The 18,476-nt window shown below is 43.9% G+C and overlaps 1 protein-coding gene across 3 annotated transcripts in view; it reads left to right on the top strand.

Annotated features, from left to right (window-relative positions):
• The first annotated feature begins 537 nt into the window (after positions 1-537).
• The window catches only part of Htt (huntingtin), a 133,393-nt gene continuing 115,454 nt past the window's right edge, over positions 538-18,476 (top strand). For 2 of the 3 annotated variants that reach the window (XM_077687982.1, XM_077687980.1), the window contains exons 1-12: positions 538-768; positions 2,536-2,619; positions 5,593-5,713; positions 7,173-7,312; positions 9,491-9,632; positions 10,170-10,311; positions 12,128-12,291; positions 13,499-13,691; positions 14,795-14,863; positions 14,950-15,114; positions 15,885-16,006; positions 16,638-16,863. In XM_077687982.1, the coding sequence (XP_077544108.1) occupies positions 683-768; positions 2,536-2,619; positions 5,593-5,713; positions 7,173-7,312; positions 9,491-9,632; positions 10,170-10,311; positions 12,128-12,291; positions 13,499-13,691; positions 14,795-14,863; positions 14,950-15,114; positions 15,885-16,006; positions 16,638-16,863 (1,654 nt within the window). In that variant the 5' untranslated portion in view covers positions 538-682. The remainder of the gene's footprint in view (positions 769-2,535; positions 2,620-5,592; positions 5,714-7,172; positions 7,313-9,490; positions 9,633-10,169; positions 10,312-12,127; positions 12,292-13,498; positions 13,692-14,794; positions 14,864-14,949; positions 15,115-15,884; positions 16,007-16,637; positions 16,864-18,476) is intronic. The other variant, XM_077687981.1, reaches the window with a different exon arrangement.

Raw genomic sequence — 18,476 nt, 5'->3', positions numbered from 1 at the left:
GAGAGTTTCTGAATTTTTTTCGATACGCTAGGTCTTCAGCGATTGGTTGGATGAGGGATACGCATGGTTGTAGCCGTTAACTTGTCCCCTGGCATAGTCAATTTCAACTCGGGCCGGACAATTCGATTCCCACTCCGTTCCTGGTTTAAAGATCACGTTTGTATTGCAGTCCCACCTTTCCCCCGAATTCCACATAAGCTTAGAGCCACATTCCATTCCAGCTTGCAAAATGCGGCGTTACAGTGAACTAGCGGTACTGTACACTAACGGTGGTAGCCAGTGAGTGCTAGCGATGTGATCCGGAGCAAGCACCGCCAACGCTAGCCCTTTCCGTCAGTTTCAGTTTCGGTTGTTTTTGTCATTACTGCGCTTGTGGTTTCCTATAAATGTTATTGCAGATTTCACCCATATTTGATAATTTATTTAGAAATTGTATTGAATAGTTAACCATTCAAAGCAGAATCATTTTAAGAGGTGGGTGTTCTATTTTTTCCAAAGAGGAAGAGAATTTTCACCCAGGTGCCGCCATAGTTTCTCTTAAGACAAGATGGCGATGAATTACGTGAAGTAGCAGAAGCAGTGGTATTCTTGATTTATTTATTTTACCACTATTTAGTTCGACCAGCTGCTATGCCAGTGTCAGGGAGAAGTAGGTTTTATTAATGTAGCTTTTACTATTGCTATGGCTTCGATCGAAAAATTAATAAAGTCATTTGAAGCCCTAAAAGTCGTCCAGCCGTCTGCAGGGGGAGAAGAGCCGCTTCCAAAGTAAGAAATCAAATTGCGTTTGCTTGGGTTGGTGAGAGTGTTAGTTAAATTGTAGTCTTTAGCAGTCGTGAATCAGCACTTATTAGTCAAAAGACTGATCAGTAGACATAACCCGGTTACCATGCGCCTGTCCTGGCGTTCCAGCTGATAGCTGAGTCTCGACTATCTTCTTGCCGTGTCTTGAAAGAGTTGTTTTCAAGCTTGCTGTCGTGATTACGTGATCGCCGACAGCCGAAATGGGAGAAAAACCGAACGTTGGCTACACTTATCGTCACTGCATTTCATGCCATTATCAATACGCCGTAGCAGCCACAACTGGAAGTGTTGTCACGCCCATGAAGGGAACGGCAGGCTTTTATTACTTTGGAAACCTGCGCATTGCGACGTGTTTCATTGTTTGGTGCAATGACAACTGTGTATCTGTCGCTCATAATATACCTAGCGCTTCATTGCTGTTTACATGCTGCTGCTTGCGATGGCAAGAAGTGTCTCCAAGCAGGGGTTTATCCAGAATTTCAATTTTAAGGGGGGGTCGAAATCCTCCTTTCGGGGTGGGGGGGTCCTGTTGGGGGGCTGTTAAGGGGGTGCGTATGAATCCCTGGGCATGGTGTTCAGGGTTTTTTTGGGGTGGGGGGGGGGGTTGGTGGGGGGGTGGGGTTATCGAAATACTTCTGGAGGGTTGTTGGGGGGGCGGAGGTGTATAAATCCCTGTCTCCAAGTGCCCGTCATCCAAACGAATGGAGAGGTCAGTGTAAATTTCAGAGGCGGCCTGTTAACCGTTCACTTTCTTGTGCCTGTTATTACGCTAAGGCCGTCTTTAACATTCGTACTAGTGGCCTACTTTTGTTAAGTGATAGAGTAATAGCTTGTCCATGGTGTTTTAAATAGTAGTGGGAAGTAGTGTCGTTTATTATGCAGCATTATTTTAGGCTGAAGCCCAGCACTAAGACCTCATAATGTTGGTAAAGGTCGTAAATATGCTCAAAATGCACATTTATTGGACCGTATCTTGATTTGGTTTCTGTCTTGCTGTTCTTGAAGACTTCGGGTTTCATGGACCGATTGCTTGGCTTGCTAATGTGTTTCTTACCATTATTCTTCATTAACATTTGTGCGCATTTTTGTAACCAAATGCACCCAAGTTGAGGCCGTACCACGAATTGAAACTGAGAGGACACGAAAGCACTACTTGCAGCAGCTGCGGGCTTCCGTTTCTTCTCATATTTTGTATTCAGGTACCTGCCGCAGTGGCCCAGTGGCTAAGGCGCCGCGCTGCTGAGCACAAAGTCGCAGGTTCGATTCCCGGCCGCGGTGGCCGCTTTTCTGATGAAGGCGAAAAGCAAAAACGCCCGTGTGTACGAGATTTAGGGGCACGTTAAAGATATCCAGATGGTCCAAATTAATCGGGAGCCTACCACTACGGCGCACCTCATCGCCCGTGTTGCGTCGGCGTGTTAAACCGAACAATCAATTAAATCAATCAATTTTGTGTTCATGTGCCGTTGTTCCAGATGTTCCATTGTTCCAGATGTGCATGTAATTTATATATGAGCTGTGTTCATTTCCTTTTTTTTTCTTTGTGGTGATGGATGTTCTCAAGAAAGCAAATGTGTATAATGTCCATTTTAACATTCCAATTCTTGTAAACGTGCATAATAAAGCTGGGCTTCTGCTTATTGACACTTAATAGCACGGTCAAGTGTGCATTCACTATGCAGCTGTAGAGTCGTAACAGAAGGTGTGAATACCACCCGAATTCTTTTCCAGAAAAAAAGAGACAGCACCATCGAAAAAGGACAAAATTCTGCATTGCACCAACATTGCTGATGTTATTTGCACCACAAGCATACGGTATGACCTTCTCTTTCATGTTTTATTGTGCATTTTAGTCTTCTTGGCCACCTGTAGCAGTACTTTTAGTGTCCATTTATTTACGGAGATGGCAAAGGTGAAAATCGGGTCGTTGCCCCACTAACCGCACTGTGAGGAAAGAGAGACGGTCACTGCCGAGCCTCGTTTCTGACCCTTGCCAACAGATGCCAGTCACTTTATGCACCTGTTGCATGTGTGAGGCGAGGCAGGAGCTTGCTCTCAGCATCACAGGGTGGTCTGTGGTACAGCAGCCACCACATGGCTACAACATTTGCTGTGGGCCAGTAATGGCAAGTGCCTTTGGAGGGGACTCATTTGCATAATTTGCAAGGCGTACTCACTGGTAATGCTACATTTTATATCCACATTAGTCTTCCTAAGCGCATAATTTTGCTGGGAATTATTAAGCGCTTGTTAGTTGGCCAGGTGTCGTGAAATAGGACGCAGGTTCTTCATTCTCAGCAATCCAGTAGACTCTCAGTCAAATCATGCTCCATATCTCCTTGGTGCACCAGTTTTTCTGAGGAGGTAATTGGCCCATGTGTGCAAGATAATCAACTAGAGCAGGTTCAATGACAAAATTGCATGTATTGTTGGACATTGTTATGGTCAGTTGTACGTGCACCATGGGGAGATTTTCTGAAGGAACGCAGTGTAGTAGCCTATCTAGGTTATGTTGTAATTTTTTTTAGATAAGTTTATGCATTAAATATCTAGCAATATCTAGCAATAAATATCTAGTGTTTATGTAAGAGATCTGTGTTGAACGCAGTATGGTAGCAAGGCTATTATTGAGAAAAGCATAGTCATTATTAAAAGGACGTCACAAAATTATGTTCCCTGCCTTACAGTTTTAAAACACAATTATGCAGCTTTGGTTGCTGTGGGAAGGGAGGGGGGGGGGGGGTGCAGTGACTGTGAAAGGTCATGAAACAACCAGTGAAGTGTGCTATTTACCATGAGGTTTGTTTACTCACAGGTTTTTTTGAGGAAGGCAGCTCTCTTTAGGCAACTATTAAATTTCGGCTCATTAAGATCCCTCTCTAATTTTCGCTATACAGTAAAACCTCGCTACAAGAGACACTCAAGGGAGCCAAAAAACGTGTCTCTTGTAACCAAGGTCTCTTGTACGCAATGTTGCTAACACGGTGAACATAGGAAAACCAACCAAACCGCTTTTATTCAAATGTCTCTTATAATCAAGTGTCTCTTGTAACAGTGTCTCTTGTAACGAGGTTTTACTGTATCTATATATATATATATATATAGGTTTGGAAATGAGGGGCTCGTTAAGAAATACAGAAAGAAATGCCGGCAGTCTACAACGCCAAAGAAGGCATAGGGGAATGGTTAGACTATTTTTTACCGTTAGTGACGTTACATTATTTTTTTTATTAATTACGTGAGAAAGAAAGAAAGAAAATTGGTAAGGCATTCGAGATCTAATCGAAAGGCGTGGGTTTGGTCCCCACTCTGGGCGCGTGTTTTTCTTTCTTTCTTTTCTTTTCTTTCTAGATATATATAGAAAGAAATGCCGGCAGTCCACAACGCCAAAGAAGGCATAGGGAAATGGTTAGACTATTTTTTACCGTTAGTGACGTTACATTATTTTTTGTATTAATTACGTGAGAAAGAAAGAAAGAAAAACACGCGCCCAGAGTGGGGACCGAAAGGCGTGGGTTCGGTCCCCACTCTGGGCACGTGTTTTTCTTTCTTTCTTTCTCATGTAATTAATAAATAAAAAAAAATGTAACGTCACTAACTGTAAAAAAATAGTCTAACCATTCCCCTATGCCTTCTTTGGCGTTGTAGACTGCCGGCATTTCTTTCTGTATTTCCTAACGAGACCCTCATTTCCAAACCCTATATATATATATATATATATATATATATATATATATATATATATATATCATTTATGCAACATATGATTTCTCCCTGAAATGCTGCAGTAAAAAAAAATGTTTGGTCACAAAACAGTGATGTAGACGAAGATACAGTTTTTCTGACAAAGGAGAAAACACATAAAGCTTAGAAGGGATCTCTGAGACCTGAAATGTCACTACGTGATCGTTTCAGTAATCATTTTGTTTCATTGACAGCCCTCGAAAACTTCCCTGGAAGTAAGTTTTACCTGTGCATGCTTGTATGTAACTGCCACAACAAATGTGCAGACCTGAGAACACATCACTATAACTCTTCACATGGGCCTCTAATTACCTTCATAATTACATTCATAATTAGAGGCTCGTCTGTAATTACAAATTGAAGTGACTCCCAGCTGCAAGAAGGCGACGATGATGACTTGCTTGTTATGACTTCAGAAAGGGTTCGAAAAACCTGTCTTTGTGCTGTTGCCTGTTCTTAGGAGAATGTTAGCTGCTTTTTTTGCTCAAAAGGTCTTGCTGGTGACAATATTTTGTCTTGGTAAAAAGGTGAAAATAAAACCTAAATTTCCCTACATTTAGTTTCCAGTCAGTAGCATGCAGTCGCCACATTGGGAAAATTGCATAAAGCCCTAAAATTAGGGGCTCTTGTTATTTGTAATTTATTGACTAATTGACAGAGCACAGAGCTGAATGGAATGCAGAATTTTAGTGTCCGTTTAGCGACTTCACTGTTGCCACTACTTTACTGCATGTGCATTTTCCCAAACGATAGTCATCTTTGCGAAAAGAGAGCTATGTTTTGTTGCCTTGTAGCTGCCCGTCTCTCACTGTGGTGCTTCCATGGTCTCTTGTTGCAGGTCCCAGAGGTAACTGAGACGAGCACATGTTTTGGTTGAATCCCTTAGTTTAGAGCGTTACGGCAGGAAGGGCGCTGCACAGCTTCACCGGGGCACAACACGGAGCGCCCTCTTGGTGCTCGCTTGCATGCCGTTGGCTGTGCAGTGTGAGCATGCTTGCAGATGAGTGACTGTTGGAGTGATGATTTTGCTTGCAATGCTTTCAGGACTTACTCAGACTTTCCTAAGCTTCTGGGCATTTCTGTGGAGAGCTTCTTTTTCTGCTGTGATGATGAAGACAGTGACGTGCGCATGGTTGCAGACGAATGCTTGAACCGGACCATCAAGGTAAGCAACCGTCAAAGTGGGGCTGGTACCTGAATAATTGAGTTTCATACTCAACTTCATACTTCATGTATTCATTTTGGCCATACTGTTCTATGCTTGTTGGCATATTATGTGGTTTCTGTAGTGTGCTCCCCTTCTTTGATTTCTGGGTTTAGTCTTCAGGCTTTGCAGATTGTCATGTACAGTAAAGCTCTGTTCGATGTAGCACAAGGTGGGGGCGTCCATCTCTGTTCATGTGCATGTGTGTTTGTTTATCACCCCTGCACTGCTGGATTTGCTTTTGTGGTACCCTTCTTCTGTTTTACTGAAACTGTACTTGTAAGGAAAGTCACCCCTTTCTAAAGCATTCTGCTGTCACGCAGAAGGTTGCGGATTCCATTCTGGGCTGGGGCAACTGTGTTTTTGTTGATGAGAAATACCGAAATTTTTAGTATGCGTGAGATTAAAGTGCATTTTAAATAAGCCAAGCCTGTCTAAATGCAACCATTGGCGTAGCCTCATTCTGGTAGACCCCAACTAGAAAAAATTCCTCTTTTTTTTTTAAATGGGGAGAGGTTCAAGTTTCTGGGAATTGCAGTGTCACTCTCATGCAAAAGGTGGAGGTGGGATTGGCTGTGTGATATGGTGGGGTATTCCTGACTGCACGCACGATTTGTGCTCGCGTGCCCTGTGGTCACCTGCCATTGTGCAGTGAAGCTCACTGCAGTTTTCTGTGCTCTCTTACTTTTTCTGGTGGGCGTAAATAGTTTGTAAGTTTGGATGCCCTTGTACATTCAGATTTTTAGCAATTGCTTAAATCAGCGGTTGTCAACCACGAGTGTGCCGGGGAGGCCTTTCGGGCTTGCAAAAGAGACGGGGGGGAGGGACCCCAGGGTGATTTATGTTGGTCCGTGTCATAATGTCAAACAAATGGCACTTGCAGCTTAAGTGGGCCTTGTACTTATTCTATGCCTGGCTTTCGTGTCTGTCTTTTATGCTGAAGCTTGTCATCAGGCAATTCGCTCTTGCAGCTAAAAGATACCCAAACGGCTACAGTAAAACCTCGTTAACAAGAGGCACTGTTACAAGAACCACTTGGTTATAAGAGACATTTGAATGAAGGCGGTTTGGTTAGTTTTCCTATGTTCGCCATGTTAGCAACATTGCATACAAGAGACCTTGGTTACAAGAGACACGATTTTTGGTTCCCTTGAGTGTCTCTTGTGACGAAGTGTTACTACTGCCTGTTGTGTGTCTGGCTTTTTGGCACTGCAGGTGTGTCGTGAAAAAGGCCAACCTTAAATCATGTGCTACGTGGGAAAATAAACGTACAAGTCATGCAGTTGGCATTGCCAGGAAGGTTTGACAGAAAGGCAAAAAATGTGGGTAGTGGGGAAGAGGTAGCGGAAGGGCTTCGGTGACGCCCATTTGAGAACCACTGGCTCGAATGAACCCTTACGGTGCTGCTTTTTCATTTCAGACCCTTTTGGACTCGCATCTAGGACGATTGCAGGCTGAGCTATACAAAGAAATTAAGAAAAATGGTCCAGGTCGAAGTCTACGTGTGGCGCTTGGCAAATTTGGTGATTTGTGCCATTTAATCAAGACACAAAAATGCAGGCAAGAATCCAGCTGCCTATTATTTCCTTGGTCATGTTCTTGAATATGAACATTTTTGGCTTTTTCTTTTTCTTAAAGCAAATTTCAGAACTCCACTCCCCCTTTTTCTGGCAGACGATAGGGATTCCATTTATCATCGTAGTGGTTTCTTTGTATGTGTGTCGTCCCGGGACAACAAATGAGTAGTATTTAGCTGTTGCATAGTGGTAGTATGTGGACATCCCAAAGCCTTTCAAGTGTGAAAATTTGCCTTCAATGCTGTTTGATGCACTGTTTCATCTTTTGCTAGATTGCCATCATCATCACCATCGTCAACCTGGTGATGTCCACTGCAGGATGGAGGCCTTCCCTCCCATGGACATCCTTGTGCTCCTATCCTGTCTCACTCAAATCCGTTCCTTGCCCCCAAATTTTTGTTTGTCATCTCTCCATCTGGTTATCGTTCTTCCCTTCTGATCCCGTGCCTTGCCAGCCTTTCCATTACACTGATGGTCCACTGGTTGTCAGTTCTCCGCATCACAAGCCCTGCCCTGCTCTACTTCTATCTCATAATGTGGGCTGATATGTCTTGTGTATGGCTTCGTTCTCTAATTAATTGGGCTCAATTCCAACCCCTAAGCATTTTATCCTTCATCCTTCTATCTATGTCCCTGTAGAAAGAAGGATGATAAACCTAAAGGTTTCTTTGGAGTTGCTTAGTAAGACCCGATGACTCTGCCCCTAGTGTTGGCACCTCATTTTCTTATTCGTTGTCTACCATTCGTTATGAAAACAACTGACTGTTCAATACTTCAGAGTGCCTCCCAAGTGCCCTGTACTAAATCTCCACCTGATCAATCCCTTTTTTTTTTAGTTTGGATCAGTGTTGTCAACTGGCAAAGCAGTTAGATTCATCTGTGTTGGCACGGTGGTTAGATTCATCTACTTTTTCCAGTATTTCATTACCTATTATAAAAAGCTACCTCACTGCTTAGCTGTATAGCATTGCTTTATATTTCCTCATATTTATCTTTAAGCTCACAACAGAGCTTTCGATTTGCAGGCCCTGAATTATTCTTTGCGTGTCTTCCCTTTGCCTGCTGAACAAGGTGATACAATTTAAAAAGATAACATCTTCTGCAAGTCTCACGTTAAATGTTCCCCATTTATTTGAATCCACCTTTCCTAAGTTGGCTTCCTACATAGGCCCCCCAAACAGGCTGTAAATAGTTCTAGAGATAGCGTTTCCTTTGTCTGCCTTTCCTAGTAGAAATTTCTCGCTTATGAAGGGTTATTATGTCCCTACATTCTTTGTGTATGTCTTTAAAAAACCCTGTGCAAGTCTCCTGAACTTTCGGTCTCCATTGCTGCAGTGATTGTAATTGAATCAAAGGCTTTCTGTTAATCTTAAAGGCCATGTTGTAAGATAGGCAGTTCCAGTGTTTGTTAAAAAACTTTCCAAGCATTAAATTTTTGCTTATTTTTGGTGCCCAGTATGGAAGTAAAAGAAAATCATTAAGTCAGAGCCCTTCATATTGTCAGGAATCAGTAGGCTGTGCATTTATCAAAAATGTACATAGGCTGTCCAGAGTTCTTCAGTTAGATAATGAGTCAAACTAATTTTTTTTTTAACTGCAAGATTGGAGCTTTTATAGCTTTGTTGGCATCTGTTTGGCAAGTACAGAAGTTCTTTCTTTGCTTAAATATTTACAGTGGAAGAGTGAAAGTGTCAGCTTCTCTCTCTCTCCCCCCCCCCTCCCCCTTCATTCGGAGCAAGGGGACTTAAAATGCGATAGAAGCAGTGGTGTACTTTAGCAGTCATTGGAGATTAATCTAGCTATGTTATCAAATGTGCTTTTCACATCTTAGGCTTTCAAACAAGCTGCAGCAACCTGATTTCACACTTTTTGATGGCGCACATTGCCCGGCAGAGTATGGTTGTTGGCAAGGGCATCCATCACCACATTGTAATTAAGAAGCTGTGGATGTCAGGAGTGTTATATTTGTCAGCATTAATCTATGAATATAAACGAATTTGTGCTCGCTATTGGTGTCCTATTAGTGTGGGCTGATATTTTGGTGCAGTGCCTTCGTCCATTACCATTATTAAAGCAATCACACGCTGTCGCTGCTGTTACGCTGCAGTGGGTGCGGATGAATGCCCGAGTTTATACGCCTTGTTTGTACTTGTCTTCCCAGGGCATACACGGTGAACCTGCTTCCGTGCTTTGTGCGCATCAGCCAACGTTCCGACGAGGAGAGTGTGCAGGAGGCCTTGACAAACACTGTCATTCGAGCCATGCCAGTTCTTGGGCAATTCACCAACGACAACGACATCAAGGTTAGCAGTGCAGACTGATTGTTGCATGTTGCCATTCAAGGTGTACCATAATGCCATGCCGTTCTGATCTGAACATCTGGCAAAGCAAGGGACTGTTGCGCGAGAGCCTGAGAAACATAGAGGAGAGGCCTGAGTGTGTTGTGGGGACCAAAAGCTGTGCAGCCTACCAGCTTGCAGCAAGCTGGTAGTCTGCAGGGAAAGCATGGAAGTGGGGGCTAATTTAACTTGGCTTTCAGGTGAGAGCAAAACCATGGGCACAATACACTGCTTGTGATTTTTAACCTTGTTGCCTTATGGGAAGGAATGTAGCATTTGTGACGCAGGAGATTCATGACGGCCGATAATTATGAACTCGAATCTATGCCAAAGCCTTTGTGCTGGGTTGTTCAAATGAATTTTGTAGCCTTTTGTTATTTTTTGTTTGTGGGCTGTTGTTGAGCAGCCGTGGCACTTTTTGTAGGCTATTCAGTGCAGAGTGTCTGTTTGCGCACCTTGCACGGAAGCAGGCAGTGCGAGTGGGTGTGTCTCTGCATCCAGATGCTACTGCGGACATTCCTGCCCAACCTGTCCTGTCCCTCGGCGCTGGTGCGGCGTTCGGCTGCCCTGTCCCTGGTGACTGTGTGCCAGTGGTCTCGAAAGCCAAATGTTTTCCTTTTGTGGCTTCTCAACGACCTTTTCAGTATGTCCTCTTGTGGACCTCTTTTTTCCTTGTTTGAATTTTGCCTGCTCTGTTTCTCTAATCATGTTCACCAGTGATAATGAATTATCAGCATGCGCCCATGCCACCTTGCATTCCTAAAGGGATTATTTGGTATTTATACTGAGGCTCACTCCCGTTGGCAGATGGTGTGCACAAGCTGGAATATCCATGGAAAGTTACCAGAGCTGCCTCATTGCATTGATACTGAATGCACCCGTACAGTACACATGTCTGGTTGAGCGTTTTATAATAAGAGTGAAGGTTTCTTTCTGAAATCCGAAAATCTTGGGCTGATGATGCAGGGTTAGGTCAGCCAGAAAAAAAAAAAAAGAGCATCCTTGCTAAAAGAAAAAAAAAAAACAGAAGGGAAGGGGCAAGTCAGCTTCCATCAAATAAGCTGGCGTATTGAAGCGCAGCAAAGACGAGGACAGGGACACAGACGACGACACACAGAGCGCTAACTTCCAACTTTAATGACACAAAAAACCCAACCACCACATATATAGTGCTCATTATCAGCCAACATGCCTCATTTGAACCAACCAGGATGTAGTCAATATCACAGCAACACAAATAAAACTGCGGAGAAGTTTAACATTGTCAAACGACGATAAAAGTATACAACGCAAGTACACCGATAAAAACCTATAAAAAAGAACGAAAGAACTTAACAAATGGGAAGTTGCCAAATTCACGCAAGGGCAACCAGAAGACGCATGCGCGAAAGAGAAACGCTCTGCACAAGAATTCACGGGTTTGACCTTAAAAATTATAACTCTTTTGCCCCGAGAGCAACCGACGGCTTCGAAATGCAGTTATCCCCCAAATCAGCGATGGTTTTCGCCTCCAAAACCATCTCTTTCGCGCATGCGTCTTCTGGTTGCCCTTGCGTGAATTTGGGAACTTCCCATTTGTTAAGTTCTTTCGTTCTTTTTTATCGGTTTATATCAGTGTACTTGCGTTGTATACTTTTATCGTCTTTTGACAATGTTAAACTTCTCCGCAGTTTTATTTGTGTTGTTGTGATTTTGACTACATCCTGGTTGGTTCAAATGAGGCATGTTGGCTGATAATGAGCACTATATATGTGGTGGTTGGGTTTTTTGTGTCATTAAAGTTGGAAGTTAGCGCTCTGTGTGTCGTCGTCTGTGTCCCAGTCCTCGTCTTTGCTGCGCTTCAATACGCCAGATGTACCAACTCGCCCAAACCAATACTCTCCTGATCAAATAAGCACTTTAGGTATTTGTGTCCATAAAAGCCAAATCCTTTTAATATCGTTCTACAGCTTGAGGTTCTCTTTTATGGTGGACGCTGTTGCAGTGTAAGTGAAGGGAAATGTAATAATAGCTGGGTTGAGAAAATGGCAGAGGCTTGATCTGCAGCAAACAAGTTTATAATGGCAGTAGTAGCTCAGTAACTTTGTGCATGGGCTACTACATGTTTGACAAATGTATGTGAACATGTCAGCGGTGGCTGACTTGACACATACTTGGGGGCAGTAACCTCACTGACTATGCAAAATTTATTGATGAAATTCCGAAATTTTACTTTATAAAATTATCATTTCATTGGCCAGCTTGCACACAACATGGTTGGTGCTTGTTAAAAGAGGCTTGGTTGGTCTAAATTAATTCGTAGGCCTCCTTGACAGGGTGCCTCCAGGTGCAGCAATGGCACGCTGAACCCTGTGCCCAACCCTGTAATACACTTTACAGCCTGCTGTCTTACTGGCATTCCCAGCGCAGTGCCCTGCCGTGCTCCCTGTTGATTGCCTCGTCTGGGTGATTTTTGGCAGGCTTGGTGCTCCCAGTGCAGGAAAACCATCCAACACACACCATCGTCGGAGTCCTGGTTTGTTTTCGGCATCTAATCATGCATTTGGGGAGCAAGCCCGCTAGAGACGCACCGGCGTCCAAAGGGGCTGAAAAGGCTGGCCCTACACTGGAGCATTTCCTCAAGGTGGGCTGTGTCTCTGCACACTCTCCTTCCGGGTCACCACAGGCGGTGTGTGCCAGCGGGAGTAGGGGGAACAAAGGCCGGGACAACATCACACTGCTCTTCAGCTTGAATATGCAGTGCCAACTTGCATCACGAATGATTTTGCACATGATGTACCTGTTAGCCCACTTCTTCTGCTCCAACACGGATAGAACGATGATGTTGACCTTACTGCAATCCTTGGCTCGTGTACGGCTCACCAATACAAGGTTTTGCTGTATCTGTGCAGCAATTTTTTTACAGAAACTCACAAAATTAGTCTAAAAATTTGAATAAATTATGAAATACCTAGTTTACACAAAAACACAATGTATATCTTCGTTTTAGAATGAGAAACTTTATATATCCACCAATTTTATTCGTTACAATCAAAACATTAAAGTTTTTTTGTTTAAGACCCTCTTCCCCCTTGAAGTGCAATAAAATGACAGTACAGTATTCTGCTGTGACAAGAACCTAGGCCTTGTCAGCATGCCCTTTCTTTGTGCTGTGCCACCACAGAACATTTTATTTTTAGACTAAAATGACTCCTGTGTGTAATAAGTCTATATTTTGTGATTCCTGCGATGTTTATGTGTACTTGTGTGTTTGCATGTGTGCATGTGTTGTACAGTCAACAACCAATTTTTTTAGTTTAGACAGGGTGGCAAAGGCGTCTGTATAATAGAGCAGATTGAAAAATCGGGTCTGAAAGAACTGCTATGTTACTATTCGATAGTTCCAGCAAGAATGTAAGAATTATTGGGTAGTACAAAAAATTAGTTGGCACCTGTAGTGGGATTTTGTTTGCACTTTTTTTTTTACGCTTGTCAAGCACATGCTGTCAACTGTGAGTCAAGGATTGAAGTCTACATGTTTGCTGTTTTGGCTAATATGATTACCTAAATAATATGATTACTTAACTAAATTGATTGAATAAACTAGAGCAGAAATAATTGGTCACTACAATTAATTAAAAAATGAAGCTTGTTTGAAATATTTACCATTGTCAGGCTAAGACTGCATTTTTTTAACATGTCTGGCACCTTTTTATTTTGCTTTAAATTAAAGAAAGGTGTTAACTGATGCAGCTTTCCCAGCAACCTTGAAAGACTTATCCCTAATAAATGCTGCTGTGGTTGGTGTCTTGTTTACAAAGTACTGATTGTTGCATTCTTCAACGGGTCAGATTTATGAGTTGCTGCTGCACCACATCAGCAACACTGACCAGACAGTGGTGACGGCCGCACTGGAAGCCTTGAACCAGCTGCTGACGACTCCACCGCCAGCACTGCTCCAAGCGCTGCTGAGCCCCACTGGCGTGACACAGTCGTTCATTCATGCTCCCAACCGCAGGCCGGTCTCCCGAGCTGACACGACAGGTGAGCTTTTGTTCGGCACTTCTCTCTGCCCCGAGATCTTCACGCTCCCTTGAAAAATGTGTGAACACAAAATGCCACCTGTTTGACTGCTGGCTTACTGCTTATAAGTAGACTGGGTTTCTCTCTCATTTGATTGATAGATTGTTTTGTGGTGGATTTTGTAGGGTCAACTGAGAACCTTTTTTTACTGCAATGTAGTGGCTGAGGCGTTCTACTGTCTAGCATGGTGTCCATTTTATGCCCTTTCACAGCTTAAATGGAAGTGAATAGAGAAATGCTTGCATTCACTGTTTTTTTTTTTTTTTTGTGCACTGAAAGCTGGCCTAAATAATGCAGAGCACTCCACTCCTCGTAATCCTTTCAGGGTCAATGGCGTACATGTATGTCCCCCACAAACACCTTCAAAATGGTCAATAACGTACATGTACATCATCGCTGGGTTGTTTAAACGGCGCGCCTCTTTCGATCATTTCGCTCGCTTGGCTAGTGCTGCCACACTGCGGAAATACGTGAAATTTCTTTCTTGCGCCGATGGCTCTTCTTTTCTTTCTTTATGCTTTACTACAGCAGTGCGCCAGCTATCGCTTGCGCCACGGCTGCTGGATGAAAGGCGGGTGCTCTCATCCAGCGGCTGTGCTAGCGCATCGGCTCACGTGTGGGCGTGCAGTGGCTGGTATCGGTTTCGTCCTCCGTCCTCCGGGCGCTTCCCGCTTCTTGCGTCTGTGAAACTGATGCGCTTCTTGCACTTCTCCCGCTTCTTGCACCCGCAAAACTTTCCTATAATTTTTCTTGTGTTACTCATGAATAAACCACGTGTATGTAACAGCACAAATGATTTTTTTTCTCACTTTTGATCACCCTAAAAAAATTACACAAGTTTTTTTTGATATGGACTCGTCCAAAGAATTGATAACAGCAATAAAAAAAAAATCGACCCTGGGGGGTCGCATTTGGCAAAAAATTCGACCCTCAAAGGGTTAAGTTGCTTCACTGCATAAAACTTTCTAGTCCTCTTTTTTTTTTTTTTCTCAATTTATGAGCATTTTGTCTGACCTTGTTGCCACCAGCCTAATCAGTGTGCTCCTTGTGCTCTTTCTCGAAAGGGATGGGATCGTGCTTGAACATAGACGAAGATGTGGAACTTGTGGACGAAAGTGACGACTCCCCTTTGGGTATGTGCTCGGGCATTTGTGGTGGCTTTCCGTCGTCCACTATGTGAGTGCCACTCGGGAAGCAGTGGGGCATCCATTCTCTCCAGCAGTGGCCTGCGCCATTCAGAGCCGCACTTCGTCCGAGCATCCGTCTGAGGCCGAGGATGGCTCCATGGGCTTTCCCGAGGACATGGAAGCAGCGAGCATCGCTTCGTGTGATGGCGAGGATTCGGACTTCTCAATTGCCAGCACAGCCCCTGCTCACCTTCTTGGTGAGTGGCAAGCAGTGGCACCAGCCTTGTTATTTTTCTCGGTGGACACTTGGGGTGTATAATTAGTGTGTGATGCTGTACGCTCTCAGTGGGTAGTATTTACTTGGAGAACAGTTTTTGTCACCTATGAACACGAATAAGCAAGCTGCAGTTTATTATGTGAAGTTGAAATGTGGAGGTACATTTATGCTCACATGACGTGCAGTGCTGATTAAGGTTGGCCTAAAGTAATACCATATCTATCTCCAGAACATTAAGGTTGGAAATAGCTGTATTAGAAAAGTACCACTTTATAAGAGATTGTTCATTTCAAGTTGCACTTAAAAATTGAGCTGGGATGGGCTTCCTAAACCATTCCGAGCACAAATACACTAGAAAGTTGAAGCTCTACAAACTGCTTATACAGTACTTATACAAGTAAGCATGTCGCATGGTAGTTTTTCTTCTTTCAGGCTTTACAAATTAAATACTGCTTTATTGACTGGATAAACAATGAAAAGTGGGTTTATTTGAGCCAGTCTATGTGCTATGTAAACAAAAGCAGTTTGACAAGTCTGCTTCAGCATCCCTTTAAAGCCTTTAATAGAGTTGGGCATATTTGTTCGGTGTAGCAGAAAGAGCTGGCCTGTCTTGGAAACTGGCGGTACGCCGGATAAAGTACCGCAAAACTGAATTCTATACAACAGGATGTAGACCCTGACTATTGTATTTTTATATGGCTGAAAAGGTTGGTGGCATTCTGGTATTTTTTCTTCTTCCATGAACTTCAGCTCTAGACAGCCCAATGCGTCGTCCCTGCTCTCTGAAGAAGTTGGACCTAAAGGCCGAAGAGGAGGGTATGTGGGACAAAGTCTCCATCAACTCTTCTCCTGGCTTCAAGGTGGACTTCGTGGTGAGCATTGCAGCGGCCGTGGTGCATGATATGAAAATGTTATTTTTTGGGGTGCTGTGTGCAAATAGTGACTTTTTTATGACATTTTACACCCGCTATTGTGCTGTCTCTTTTTCAAAAATCCTTTCTGCTATGGTCATAAAATAGAAAATGATAAATTCCGTCCTCATTATCTAGAGCATTAAATTTTTGTGCCACTGGCACTTTGGAGCATTGCTGTCATCTTGTCCACTTCTTACTCCAACATTAGCTTGTTTGCTGTTGTCTCCTTGTGCACTCGTTACGAGCGTTACTGAAACGTTTTTTGTCTTCTAGGGGCCATTGTGCTTAGCTACAATTTAGCACAGCTCCTCAACTGAATCACAGATGAGGGTAGCTTGCGTATAGAGACAAAAATACAGATCCTTTGCCAATTGGCGCAATGGAGTGCATTTTTTTGTCCCAGTCCACATTAACAAGCACTTTGGGTCACTTGGGAGCTATTGGAGACTTGTGTGCAGCCATTATGCGTTCATGCCGGGAAGCGCAAGATCCCTGGAAGTTGGTATAGGAGGGCGAATGGAGCGCAACTGCCGAGTGGGGCAGGAATGCCCCACCAACAGTCAGGGGGGCGTTTGTGTGCCACTCGCAGCTGGGGAACCCCGGTTCGTACCTGGACGCGGACGTGCCCCTCAAGTACTGCGCCCGCCTGCTGGCGTCCACCTTCCTCCTGACGGGTACCCACAAGGTGCTCATGCCCGACGCCAACGTGCGGGTCAGCATGAAGGTGCTGGCCGTCGGGTGCTTGACGCGTGTCCTGCTGCTCTACCCGCCGGCGCTCTTCCTTGACCTGCACATCACCCAAGTGCCCGACGAAGGTGCTGCCACTTTCGCCTTTGCTACGTCATACATTTCTTTAGGCATGCGCACCGTGGCTTCACTGAAGGCAGTGGTTAAGTTGGTTGAGATGTGAGCACTTCTACCTAGCCTTGCCTCTGGTCGGAAAGACCGTGCGAGGCAGCACGTAACTTTTGTGGTAAAGTCGCCAACAACAAAAATATTGATTGTGCCTAGAACATTCTGGAGTGGGTGCGTCTTGTTCATTCTCATCGGACAAGATTGAGTTGATGTCGTAATAGGTTCTCTGTACCATCATATCATCACTGAGATGTCAACGTCCACCATTCCATTTTTTATATTAATATTATTGAAACTGTGTCTGCATTTAGGTTCCATAGGAAAGGTAGATTATTTGAAACGTGCTGTGCTATGCAGAGCTTTTTACCAGGAAGTCAGTTGTGACTGCTTTGAAGGCCGTATTTTTATCCTCTCATTTCTTGGGTAATTGTTATAGTAGTAACACAATTGTTGTCTCCCAGAGGTGAGAGGTTGAACATAATTTTTTCTCTGGGCAGAATCATGATGGTATGCAAAGCAGAGACCTATGTTCAGATCTTTTCGCACATAAAAAATCTCAGCAGCTAGAACCCATTGTAAACAGGTTTCAATGCAGGTTTCGTTTTTCATGCCCACCTCCATCTCCACCTACCACCATTCCCCTGCGCCACTCATAGTAGCCGTCAATGGACACTCCATTCTACTAATAGTGGCCCTGTGGCTCCAAAGGGGGACATAAAGGGAATTTTCAGCATCCTTGCGTGTTTGTTGTGCATTCAGCCTTGGTAGGAAGGTTACTTGGGTATAAACATCTCGGGCAATGTAAAGGCATGGAAAATGTGTCCCACTACCACTAAGGTGATGTCACAGCTCGTCTCCTGCTATTGCCTGATGAAGATGTAGAGCAGTGTTTGCGACGACAATCTTAACCTTACCGGACTGGGAAGGTAAGGGTTACAAAAGGCACTAGAAGGTTTGCCCGTTTGTTATTGACCACAATTGCTGTTCTTCCACAATGGGGGAAACAATCTGTCACTGCTTAATGATTCAAACTGCAGCACAGGCGAGGCAGTACTTGAAACAAAGTTCCATTACTACGTGTCTGCATTTAAGATCGTCGCTTGCGTTGAAGGAACTGCATGAGCTTGTAGCAACTGCTCTGTTGGTTAGCAGAACTGACACCAGTGTTCCCATTTGACACTCGTGGGTGTAAGCGTTAGCAAAGCTTAGCTGAAAGCATTGCTCATGTTGTATTCACTACTGCATTAACAATGCTATACTGTATTTGATAATATGGGGTGTAAACAAAAGGAAGCAATGACTGAATGCTTCTTGCTTGGTGTGCCTTCACCTTGTTGCTGAGGTGTCAGTGGAGGCCACTCGTGGGGACGGTGGGGAGGGTGTTGTGCACCTGAACCCAATATGACACTACTGCTAAAAAATCCTGCCATCAAATGCAAAGCGAGTCTCAAGGCTTGAACGAGGCCTTGAGAACTTCTGTGCGTTTGTTGATAGAGTTAATCATCAGCTGCTGGCAAGTGCGTGATCAAAATAGACTGCCAGTTGAGTTATCATTACTTTTTTTTTTTGCAAC

The sequence above is a fragment of the Haemaphysalis longicornis genome, unplaced genomic scaffold (assembly GCF_048455015.1).
Source record: "Haemaphysalis longicornis isolate Haplotype H1 unplaced genomic scaffold, Haemaphysalis longicornis Haplotype H1 scaffold_1, whole genome shotgun sequence".
Taxonomy (NCBI): domain Eukaryota; kingdom Metazoa; phylum Arthropoda; class Arachnida; order Ixodida; family Ixodidae; genus Haemaphysalis; species Haemaphysalis longicornis.
Note: the sequence above shows the minus strand (reverse complement) of the source record. Positions and strands in the feature narration are given on the sequence as shown.